Genomic DNA, 13,482 nt, shown 5'->3' on the forward strand with positions numbered 1-13,482 from the left:
AGAGACGTGCTGGCCACAGGGAGATAATCATTTAGTGCCATACTGCCCACTCTGCAACATATTATAGGAAACAAGGTTGTGGCTATTCTGCTGTTAAACACGCATACAATTATAAATATTCATTATTGCCTCACACATTAATGAATGTTATTATATATAATATGTGATAAATTGCTTCCTTGTCATAGAGATAGCACAGCTAACTATGAAACTTTGATCACGTGATATGGCAACTTATAAATAAACCATCTGCTAGAAATAACATTTCTACTGTTTCCAAGGTCAAGAACAACTCTCAATATTGTTGTGTTCACCTTTTCCTCCAGATGTCTAAACTGGGGACTGAATGAAGTGAAGAGAAGAGAAGCTGGTCATCCTGGTTCGTCTGCCGTCAACTCGGAATCTCTCCAATCCATCCTCTGGATATCACCAAAACATTCCACTCTAAACACAAGCTCTCTGAGTAAACATCAAACCAAAGTGTTCACTGTCTCCTTTAGCCAACATAATGATTTCCAGTAATTCTCACACTTCAACAAGGACAGTGCATTGACAGATTCCTCTCATCATCTTGGATCATCTTGGAATGTAAGCACTTTGTCCAATGCTTACCTTCAGGGAAAATACACTTTTGGATGCAAGTCCTTTTCCAACCTGGAAATAACCCGCTTTTCAATTTTCCACTAACTTTTTCAACAGCAATACTCCCTGATGATCACAAGGGAATATGCCACTCTGTTTTTGGTGGGCTTCTGTTTCCTGTTGGACTACAGCTCCCAAAACCCCCCGCAGGCCCGCCTCCAGAGCAGAACTAAGGCTGGGGTGATGTCAGCCAGGGGAGGGACTGGAGCCAAGAATGTGACAGCATCTTTGGGGGAAGTTACATCATTAGTGAGCAGGACGAGGCTAAGGCTAAGACATGGGAGGTCAAGGGTGGGGCGTATTAAAAGAGGATGGGTGTGGAACCAGTTCTTTGTCCTGGAGGAGTACATGGGATCTGAACCACAGTATGTTGGAAAGGTAAACATTATTTCCATCTGACCTTTAAAGTTATAAATGAATCAGTCTTTTACCAGCTTCTATTTTGGTGCAACTGTAAAACAGAAGGGCCAATTTGTTTATTTTGATTTTATTTTATTTAACTAACTGGCTATGACGGCAGTATAAAAGTTTCACACATAAAGCACAAATAACATACTTTAAAAACAACATTAATATTTATAATCAAAGATATTATTGATATATTAATATAAATATATATTATAGCAGTGCAGTGGTGGGCCGTGCATTTTTTACCTGGGCCTTCTGTACTGTCCTACTACACTTGAACCCCCTCCTAATAACCTCATTATGATACGATTAGTAACGTTACTGCAGATGTAAACAAACAAACACAGTTCACTTACCAAATGCTGTTCACTTAAAGACAAAGTTCATCCTCCTTTCTTTGTTGACAAAGAGTTTAATCCCATTACAGTACATCGTTTCAGTTCCAGTAAGAAGTCCTTCTTGATTCATAGACGCCAGTGATGACAGTCGCGTCTCCCCAGTTGTATTTCGCCGGTCTGCGGCGGCTGGTTCGCAGCAGGGCCGGGATCCCACCTCCGCCAGGGCGCCCGCTGGTCACAGACGGTCCGTGGGTAAGCCGCGGTTGTGGAGCTCCGTTTCCCTGCGAACGTGTTCGTTGATCTGTAGATCCACTCGGGTCTCTCCAAAGGTTTTCAAAAGCACCGTAGCTTGTAAGTGTTGCACGCTGCACCTTACTGCAGAGCTGCACCTTAATACTGAGCTGCACGTTAATGCTGACATACTTGTAGGCCAGCTAGAAGGCTCTGGCACGTCAAAGAATATGCCCAACATGTCAAAAAAAAAAAAAATTGTGAGTCTGAAGGCCTCGGGCCTCTCTTCTTACCTAGAGACAGCATAGGGGTGAAATCTGATTGGATAAAAGCTCTACTTAAAACACGCTGTGCTGGAAGCAGCACTGCAGGCTGGAAGCAGAGCAACCCCAAAGTGCTCCCGTAGCTGCATACGGTGTGTAGATAGATTCTAAATTGTAAGTCGCTTTGGAGAAAAGCGTCTGCTAAATGACTGTAATGTAATGTATGAAAAAATATTAAATTATAAAATAGCTACAGTGTGATATAACAGTGTGATTCTGTTTAGGCCAGCAGAGAAGACCTTGAAGGCCCTGACGGCCCACCACTGTAGCAGTGTTGCTCAGTGCCAACAGTGAGGGTTCCTAATTTGTCCAGTTACAGCTACTGATTTTTTTTACGAACATTCCTGTCAGAATCACCGACTCACGCTCGCGTCCTACTTATGGGACTTATGTTGTGTGAGTGATCCGTCCTATTCCACATAACCCAAAAGCTTCCTGTGTTGATGACGACACAATGTCTTTCCACATTAAAATGTGTCTGATTAATGCACTTTCTGCAGCGAACAAGGCTCACTTTTTAAATGACTTAAAAAATGACTTAAATCGTAATTTGGTTTTCTTATTTCTGACTGAAACCTGGCAACGGAATATGGAATGCATCCATTTGAACTCTGAACCTGTGGATTGTATTTATATTGGGACTGCGTGTTTGACAGGCCCGAGGTGGAGGTCACGTCGTGGTCTGGAAGATTGGCAGTTTTCTTGCCAATTGGGGAGCACAGACCCGTATACTACTTTTTGAACTACAGCTGACTAAAGTGGGTCGGCTAAAGCCGCTTTACTGTGTATTTGCTTATGAATACATTAGTGTCAATTGGGAATATATAGAGTACTTAAGCAAGCTTCTCTAAGCTCTATGGTCCTACAAACAGGGAGGAAACACGTGTAAGGCCTGAAGAGGCCGTCAGTTTCAATCAGCCAGGCTCCATCCGGGTCCCTGATTAATCTGCTGTTAGTGCTAATAGCAGGGTCACAGCTTGATTATCACTGGAGGAGAAAGGGCTGCCAGATAGGAGGGTGGCAGAGGCAATCACATGACCTTATGCCACTAAAACCTTTGGCTTGATCTGTGGAGAAGGACAGGTTTAGAAGATTATGACGACAGAGCTGGAGTCCTGCTTGGACCAAAGGAGTTACAACCAAACAAACACATGCACATCTTATCAATTACTAATTTACTCCAGCAGGAAAACAAGCCACACAAATGAAAGAGCATGTTTGCACTGATTGTCCTGAAAACACTTCACACTGAGCTGCACCAAGCACAGACTGTGGACAGGCCACATGTCCAACTAAATTAGTGGATAATGAGGTTCTATGAAGTCTTGCGTGTTCAGAGTTGGTTGGAAGGTTCTTCAAACTTCCTCAAAAACCTGACCAAGCTCTATGGAGTTATATTTGTGCCTTTTGTACATTTTTAAAAGGGGGGAGAATAGGAAAACATTTTATATGATTAGAATGTTATAGATAGAAGATAGAACTATGAAAGTAAAGAACACCGTAGGCTTCAAAATATAGTGCATTCACATTTCAATATGTATTCCAGTGCAACAGAATACACCAAATAACCCTTATGTCCAAACAAACCGTAAATTCCTTTTCTATAGACGGGCACTCTCATCCATAGAAAAAGTTAAGATTATCAATTTTAAATATACAACCACCTTCCTCAAAATAGTCTGACTAGAATGAAACGGAAAGATGGGCAAACTCAAACAATTAAACCAAAACGGGCTAAGAAGTTAGAGCCATGTAGTGTTGTTGCTGCAAATAATTATGAATAATTATATGTAACTATTAGTGATTCAATTATGATTCCTAAACCCATAAATGAGCATAAAAGAATGATGGAAAGATTCAATTTTGGACAAATTGGGAAAACTTAAAAAATGTGATATTAATCAATTAAATCTTAATCTCAGGGTTGCTATGGAGTTATTCTCAAGGTGTAAAGGGACCTATTATTTCATATACACACAAATCAAATGATCAAGTCCTTTATAAATTAAATATTTATTTGACTTACTACCTTTAAGCCCGACGGACCCGAATTCGGGTCCGCTGTAGCATTTACCGTCCAAAAATGTCCATTTATGCATGTATTTATGAATATGAAAAAAAAAAATCAAAATCTGCTTAAAACAAACAATCTAAGACATTCTTACACACTCCAAACACCATTCTACACAAATAGTGTACGCAAATAAAAGATTTATCACAAAATCACGTATTTCTAGCCATAACTCGCTCTTCTCCGAGTTAGCATAACAAAGCTAACGGTTAGCATAGGCAACCGAAATAGCAAAAAGCACGAGCATTCGACACAGATTCCAGAACTACTATCAGATCCTCTCTCCGGTAAACCCTCACAAGGCTGTGAGCAAACAAACACCAGAAACACAATGCGTAATATCCTTCAAAATCATCCAAAGCTCCTTACCTTTTCGTTGTTCTGCTGTATATCTCTGCTTATTTCCATCAACAATATTTCTACGTATTTCTGGTGCGTCTCTGAAATGTCCCCCGTGCAGAAACAAGGCAGAAACAAGGGTCCGTCTAACAAAGGAACCCATCCCCCCACGGCGATCTTTTGCGCACGTTTCAGGTGATGCGCCACGGATTTACTCCCTACTGGCTAACGCTTCTGTCTATCAAAATCACGAGGTGTTTGTTAGATAGCCAGGACTCAGACGCTTCTAAGGAGGGTCCAATGACTGAAATCGACCAACCATAGGCTGAGCTATGAGACCTGGAGTGGAAGCCAGATGAGAAAATCCCATGGATGACAGACATAGACAGGCTCAGAGAGGATCCAGGCTCTCTAAATGATGCCAAACTGCTGCATATGATAGATTGAACACTATTAGTCATAAAATAAGTGAAATATATAATTATATACTATATAAAATTACAATGGAACAGCTGGAACATTTTGGTTGACCTCGGCTGAAATCTCTGCACTCTAATCTCTCTAGCTCTTGAATGCTTCACTTTATCAAAGAAAACATTGTGCAGAGAGACTTCCAACCCATTGGGCTATGATCTGGAGAGGTTTAAAGCTTTGAACTACAACATTAAAAAAATATATCTTATCAAAATTGGATTAATTTATAATCAGAGATAAAGAATTTCAATTTGTGCTGTGTTCCATCTTAATGTTCTCTTAACCAGTAACATATATACTGATATTTACAAATCAAAACAAATTTCACAAGGGTCAGCTTTCTACACTATAAAAACTATTAAAATACACCTTATATTTAGACGAAAATCACTCTCTTTACTATGGGTTGCAAAAATCGAGGAGAGGCCTACAAAAAGGCTTAGGGCTTAACGGGCTAAACTACTAAACAGAAAATAAATTAATAAACGATAAAAGAAACAAAATGAAATAATGAATAAAGACAAGGATGAAGAGTACAATGAATAACAAAGTACCACATGTGACCAGATTGAGTGACTCACATCATTGACTGATTGATTAAATTCATCGATTGACAAACACATTTATGCACCGTTCAGCAGCTGAGCGTTTAAGAAGCTCCAGGGAAGATTGTGAAGCTTGTGAAGCGTCTAAGATATTTCTATCTAAGATTATTATATTATGTGACTTAAATTTAATTGGCCTAGGAATATCAAACTCATTTACATCTGGAAATGGTATTATTTCACCTGACGGCTCTGATGGACAGATGGGAGGTTGAGTTGCATGCAATGGCGGCTGTTTCTCTTTCCACATCTGAATCTTGTTGGATGATTGTAGTTTGTTGAATTGCACTCTTCCATCTCTCGCTAGATTCGGCTTTCTCTGATATCTTCGAAACTGGTTGTTTTCTTCCTTGAGGTTCAGCTTGAACTGTTCTTCCTAATCTTCATCTCTCTCAGCAGGATGCTGAATAATCTTATCACCCCCTTTTGTTGCAGCAGGGGTCATTGTGGCATGTTTGCCAGTTTAAAAAGTCTTTCATCTCAGTCAGAGTTACTGACAGAGTCGTGATACCAAAAATGATACCAAATAGTTTTATAAGAATCACTGAATAAAACCTGATCAATTAAAGATTTAATTAATTAATGAATTAAACAATTAGACAACATAGATAGACCTCATTATCATGACACAGACATATATGTATATTTTGGTAATATAGACATAGATATCCATTTGTACCTTTATACATAATAAATGAATGGATAGGATTAAACTCAACATTCGTTGAATGTCACTCCCCCTGTTGGTCTTGTGCTGTGGTTGATATACATCATGCAGGAACAGTAATTAAAACATCCAGTTTCTCAGATCTTTCAGTATATATATATATATACATATATATATATATATATATATACATATATACATATATATATACATACATACATATATATATACATACACATACATACATACATACATACATACATACATACATACATACATATATATATATATATATATATACATACAGTTGTGGTCAAAAGTTTACATACACGAGTGATTGGAACAGATACTTCTTTGTCACAAAAAACATTCATGAAGTTTGGTTCTTTCATGACTTTATTATGGGTTAACAGAAAAAGTGATCAAATCTGCTGGGTCAAAAATATACATACAGCAGTGCTAATATTTGGTTACATGTCCCTTGGCCATTTTCACTTCAATTAGGCGCTTTTGGTAGCCATCCACAAGCTTCTGGCAAGCTTCTCGTTGAATCTTTGACCACTCCTCTTGACAGAATTGGTGCAGTTCAGTTAAATTTGATGGCTTTCTGACATGGACTTGTTTCTTCAGCATTGTCCACATGTTCTCAATGGGATTTTAAGTCAGGACTTTGGGAAGGCCATTCTAAAACCCTAATTCTAGCCTGATTTAGCCATTCCATTACCACTTTTGATGTGTGTTTGGGGTCATTGTCCTGTTGGAACACCCAACTGCGCCCAAGACCCAACCTTCGGGCTGATGATTTTAGGTTATCTTGAAGAATTTGAAGGTAATCCTCCTTCTTCATTATCCCATTTACTCTCTGTAAAGCACCAGTTCCATTGGCAGCAAAACAGCCCCACAGCATAATACTACCACCACCGTGCTTGACGGTAGGCATGGTGTTCTTGGGGTTAAAGGCCTCACCTTTTCTCCTCCAAACATATTGCTGGGCATTGTGGCCAAACAGCTCGATTTTTGTTTCGTCTGACCACAGAACTTTCCTCCAGAAGGTCTTATCTTTGTCCATGTGATCAGCAGCAAACTTCAGTCGAGCCTTAAGGTGCCGCTTTTGGAGCAAGGGCTTCCTTCTTGCACGGCAGCCTCTCAGTCCATGGAGATGCAAAACACGCTTGACTGTGGACACTGACACCTGTGTTCCAGCAGCTTCTAATTCTTGGCAGATCTGCTTTTTGGTGGTTCTCGGTTGACTCTTCACCCTCCTGACCAATTTTCTCTCAGCAGCAGGTGATAGCTTGCGTTTTCTTCCTGATCGTGGCAGTGACAAAACAGTGCCATGCACTTTATACTTACAAACAATTGTTTGCACTGTTGCTCTTGGGACCTGCAGCTGCTTTGAAATGGCTCCAAGTGACTTTCCTGACTTGTTCAAGTCAATGATTCGCTTTTTCAGATCCATGCTGAGCTCCTTTGACTTTCCCATTGTAGCGTTTGTGGCCGTTTGTATCCAATGAGCCCTATTTAAATGGCCTCAGAGAAGTCACCAGCTGTAGTCACTCATAATCACTCACAAGAAGTTAAGAGGCCATGCTATGAAGCTCATTTCATTGACACAACTTTCTAAGTCACCAAAATTGCTAATTCATGTTGCTGTATGTATATTTTTGACCCAGCAGATTTTGTCACTTTTTCTGTTAACCCATAATAAAGTCATGAAAGAACCAAACTTCATGAATGTTTTTTGTGACAAAGAAGTATCTGTTCCAATCACTCTATCAGAGAAAAATCAGAGTTGTAGAAATAACTGGAAACTCAAGAGAGCCATGACATTATGTTCTTTACAAGTGTATGTAAACTTTTGACCACAACTGTATATATATACATATTAGTGCTGGGCAACAATTACAATTTTTAATCGCGATTAAAAATGAAAAATGATTCAGTGATTGTTATGCGCAAAATTCAATAATGAATTAAAAAGTAGTGTATTGCACACTTTTATTTGAAAAGTACTGCTATATGAACAAAACTGCAATAACATTTGGTTTGCAAACACTTTAAACAACTAAGGTGCTTTTTAACATCAGTAATCCCTTTACACAGTAGCAGTTATATTTCTTGCACTATCTGTGCTAAGTGTGCTGACTTTATTTGAAACGTTCCACTGATGTGCAACATGAATAAAATGTTCCACGCACGTTTCAGCAAAATGTCTGTCTTCTGTTTTCATGACAGTCAGCTGTGAATGCAGCTCCCACTGTTCATCAATACAATGCACTGTAACTCTGACGTCACTATGGTTACCCAGCGATGTCCAGTAGTCTCCAGTGAGAGCAACAGTTGGTGCACGTTGTAACGCCGTCGCTTTTGTAGTCCTCTCCTTTTCATACAACTTGTGTATTCTTCTTGTGATGGTGTGTCTTGAGTGAGGCTCATACGTGCCGTCATTCGTTGCGATCCTAAGAACATTCCTCAGACCGACATCTTTCACAATACTAATCGGCCTGCAGTTTGTATCTATCCACTTCGCTGTGGCATGTTAGCTTGTCTTGCTTTTGTTTATCTATACTTCTCCCACACGCTGCATCCAACGTAGTCTGCCGAATCCTCCCTCCACCGTTTGTTTGGGTGGGTGATTTGCTGGCATCAACGGTGTGTATTGCATTTAAAAAACCTGCGTTAATGTGCAATAAAATAATTGTCGGCGTTAATTAACTAATGCGTTAACGCGATAATAACACGTTAACTTGCCCAGCACTAATATATTTATAAGTAAATACAGGGATTACGGAGGCAATACAGAGATGCATAAATAATATACATCCCAGAGCAGCTACAGCCCACAAACACACATATAAAAGCAAATATAGAGCTAAAATCAGTCAGATCGGTTTATTTGTCCTTGACCAAGTGGTTGGAATTATATGACGATTGAAGGTCCCTATCTTGATTACCAATGTTGAATGCACTTATTGTAAGTCGCTTTGGATAAAAGCATCTGCTAAATGACTGTAATGTAATGTAATGTATACTTAGTCAAATTAGTCATTAAAACCCAGAGCATGACCTTTCCCTAATCCTAATCCACAAAAAAATTAATTATTTTTAGTTATTTATTCATGTATTGTATATCATAGTGTCCATGTTCACCCCACACAACAAAAAACTATCCAGGCAGAGGATGTCTAAGGGGCTAACGGTAAATTCACAATACATTAACTAACCACAATTGTGATGTTAACACTAGCTGTTGTGGCTAGCCTGTGTGTCTACCTTTGATGAAATCAAATAAGACTGCAGTGATCCTAAAGTCTGTTTCATATAAAACATTAGTGCTTTGATTGATTTTAATTCCTCCTCTATCAATCCCTCCTTTACCTTGCATTTGAATATTTTGAATGGACTGTATGTTTAAACATATATCATAAAACAGAAATGCAATGGGAAATAATAAAACTTGTGACAAATCACAATAAACATTACACCATGACTTCATATTCATATTGAACCTATACCTTCATAACACTTCAGAGTTGGTTATGTTGCTGCAGTTGCTATGTAGAACTCTCATGTTTGTTGGTCTCTCAGCAGGATGTATGAGCAGCCCTTTGTGGCCTTTTGTGGTGGTTATCTATCACCTCATTGTCCCCATTACATATGTCTGCCTGACCTTTGCAGTGGCACTTCCATCTGTCGCTGTGAGGCATGGCAAAGAAAAGCACATTGTGAGATCATTAGCATTCTTCACATGAGACTTAAAGTCATTGTTTGCGATATTTGCATTCAGAACTAACAACAGCAACATCAAGTGAGAAATACATTATGTAAAACACAAAAAGTGTTTGTTAAATATTCCAGAGAAGGTACTCATCCTATTGCATTATACCCAACCAGGACTCATGAAACAAAGGGATGCATCCATCAGAACCAGGTTAGCTACAAATACATTTCTTAGTTTCAGCTGAATTAAACATTTGGTCAGAATATCAGGCCTCATTTCTGAAATCTTTCCACTCCACCTAAATCAGCAGCATCTCCTCCTGTTATAATTGACTGTAATGAAGAATCAACAAAAAGCAGAGTGATTAGAGTGCCATAAGTGATGTAGTTGGTTTAAGCATGATGCTGGTTTGAGAGATGAGCATGAGAGCTGCTGATGTGTGAAGTTCATCATAATAATATGTTGGTTATGATTCTAAATGCATTGAGGCATTCCATTCAGGGTCAAATACTGAAATTAATCTCTATTCATTTTAAAGCTCATGTTTTTTTAGCAACATGTTGTTGGGATTTTGTTCATTAACAAGTAAGAAAATCAAATTATTTATATTATGAATTAATATGAAAAGGATTATTAACATATATTAATAATGGGATCAATAACCAAAATTGTAGATTATTCTCAAAATTAGTGTTCACTCAAAATGTCAATAGTTAAAGTACTATTCACAGAGCGCAAGATGGCTGTTGAAAACTCTTAAGGTACAACACGTTTCACATATATTACTAAGGACATTGAATTAGACGATAAATCATGTTTCATTGTGACTGACTGTGCAGCTGTAGTTGGAGCATTCAGAGCTATAGGATTTCATGTTCTGTGCCTGTCTGTGTATTTTCTTCCCTCTGCAGCTCCACACAGACATGGACAATGGAGACAATGTAGTCAAGTACACACTGTCAGGAGAAGGAGCTGGGTCCATCTTCATCATTGATCAAATTACTGGAGATATACATGCACTGGTGGGGCTTGACAGGTCAGTACTCATCAATATTAATAACAATTCAGAAATAAATGTCATAAATGTAATGCAAAACTTCTAGTAGGGAAATTATTGGCATCTAATAAATAGATTGATTTACATTGCATAGAATAATTCATATGAACAATGTGTCTCTGTTTATTACATTGTAATCAGTGAGTAAAGGATATCTATAATAGCAAATGAGTCTCTCCGTCTTGGAATCTGCTTCAAACAGTAGAGCAGTAAAGACACTAGCTTAGCGCAAAGTGCTAACAACTGCTACAACGATGAGCAAGGAAAAACAAACCCTTTCAAGTATTTTTCTACTTAAGTGTTGATGTAATGGGAATCAATAAAGGTTTGAAATGTCGTTTGTTAGGTCCAGCTGGATGGGAGAGCGTGTTCAGACACATTACACAGCCCCCTCACTCGTGCTAATGTATCCCTCTGCATCGTGTGGCTCAACTTTTGCTTCAACACACTGCAGCGTCAACCAGCAAGGTGCTGCATTGGTCAATCAAATATGACCAAGCGCACTTTCCTTGTGTAATACGTTATGCAATCATGTAAGGGCATACTTGTACAGTTTACCTTGCCATTGTCGCTGCTCCATCCCAAGTTGTGAAATCCTGTCTCATAGTATTATGTAAAAGTGTGCCATGTTTTGGAAAACGAAAGGCTATTAAATTCCTTGATCCGGTACTCAAACTTGGCCTATTAGAATCATACAGACAAGAGGCAGCGCTTACATCACAGCCACTTGCCTTTTATTTTCCACCTGAAAATGTTAAGACACCACTGAGGAAAGTTTAAATCACATCTAAAATCAACGTAGTGATAGAGGAGACCATCATCAGTGTTATGCATTTTTTTTCTGAATGTTTCTTCGTTAAATATGCCAACAACATATAGTATTATAGTACCTGCTCATATTTGCGCACTTTGTGTCTTTTTTATCAAAGGTAATACAAGCTACATTTAAATAATGACCATGTGTAGAATGTACGGCTAACCTTGCCAATCTTGCAAATTGAAGTCATTTGCCAGCTGCTATAATAAAGCTAACATGAGATAGTTTTGGAGTGTTATTCCTGTTGACAGCTGTTGTATAATTTACAGATTATCTAAAGCAATGAGCTAATGGGAAACAGGTGTGTAAGGTGTTTGCAATTCTGCTTTGACAAAAGAGGAGCGAGACAAAAATCTCTAACAGTATCGTCACATTAATGCTCAGAGCATGGTACCAAACTAAGGCTGTTCATCTCTTATACCTTTGAGCACACCCATCTCAAGTGTTTGGCCAAGGCTCTTTCAATCACCAAAGGTCCAGGCTTGTCCCATTCTATGACTGGAATCCAGTACACATACGGAAATATCAGGAAGTGGATGTACATGTATAGCAGGGCAAGTAAATGAGCATTCCCTAGTTGAGGATTAGTCTATGAATAAAAGTTTTTTTACAATTATGTACATTAAATTCTAAAAATGCCATCTGAGTATCCTATGGAGCCATTTAGACCTCTGCCATAATGTTGTAAGAATACAGCGTCAGGGCAAATAGCGTCAGGGCAAATAGCAGATGCAGCTAATAGATCTAGATGCATGCACAGTGATTTCACATTTGAATCCTTGAAAATTGTGAATCAACTCACTTGCTGTTTATACTACGTCACTAGCTCATTGGATACATCAACATGGATGCTTCAAAATGCATGTGTCCATCACAGCAAAGGACATTACTGATTTACCATTAGTATTGTTTCAGTGGTGCTGACAAGTCATTTTAACACATTAAGTACTACCACCATGTAATACGCTGTTAAGAGTTTGTGATCATTTCATGTATTTCTGTAAAATCAAGCTGATCAGGCCCACAGTATCCCCACTTAACCTTTAAACCTAATCCCATACATTCTTATCTGTGGATTATGTTCACTTGAGGGTAGTATGTCTGTATTGGTAGTTTTTCAGTGGACAAAGAGAAGGACTTTCATTATTTCAATTATCCATATTTGTTTCTTGGTATTTATCACTCATTCATTCAAAATAATAAGAATATCTGTAAAACCCACATTGTTGGAATTAGCTCAAGCTGACATCCAACCCACACACACAAACATAAATACCATGAAACAGATAACTTAGAGACTCACTACATAATCCTCATGTAGTCTTTGTTGATTAGACATATTAATACTAGTACATTAACATAACATGTGATATTTTACAGGGAGGAGAAGTCCTACTACACTCTGAAGGCTCAGGCTGTTGACAGCTACACAGGCCTCCCTGTGGAGCCACAGTCTGAGTTCATCATCAAGGTGCAGGACATCAACGACAACGAGCCACGATTTCCGGATGGTCCCTACAGCGCCAGTGTCCCTGAGATGTCCCCAACAGGTAGTACTACTAGAAGTTGAGTTAAGAGGGCATTTATTCTATTTATTTAATTTACTTTATTGGCATGAAAGCTTAGAGAAAATAATTTTGCCAGACCATCAAAATACAAAAGTACACAATAATATTAATATGAATATTAACTCAACATTAAGTGGCCGAGTGAATAGACCAAAGAGACAGTGTTTTGGGGGATTTTTTTTATTTTATTTTAGAAAGGCAAAAAGAAGGTAACAAAAATA

The 13,482-nt window shown here is 38.6% G+C and overlaps 1 protein-coding gene across 1 annotated transcript in view; it reads left to right on the forward strand.

The window, feature by feature from the left end:
- Positions 1-672: 672 nt before the first annotated feature.
- The window catches only part of LOC137865996 (cadherin-12-like), a 70,090-nt gene continuing 57,280 nt past the window's right edge, over positions 673-13,482 (forward strand). Inside the window, exons 1-3 of the mRNA XM_068701613.1 lie at positions 673-1,020; positions 10,731-10,855; positions 13,074-13,243. Coding sequence (XP_068557714.1) covers positions 712-1,020; positions 10,731-10,855; positions 13,074-13,243 — 604 coding nt within the window. The 5' untranslated portion in view covers positions 673-711. The remainder of the gene's footprint in view (positions 1,021-10,730; positions 10,856-13,073; positions 13,244-13,482) is intronic.

This window comes from Cebidichthys violaceus, unplaced genomic scaffold (genome assembly GCF_023349555.1).
Source record: "Cebidichthys violaceus isolate CVI_PGR_0920_01 unplaced genomic scaffold, fCebVio1.0.p SCAF_8, whole genome shotgun sequence".
Classification (NCBI taxonomy): Eukaryota; Metazoa; Chordata; class Actinopteri; order Perciformes; family Stichaeidae; genus Cebidichthys; species Cebidichthys violaceus.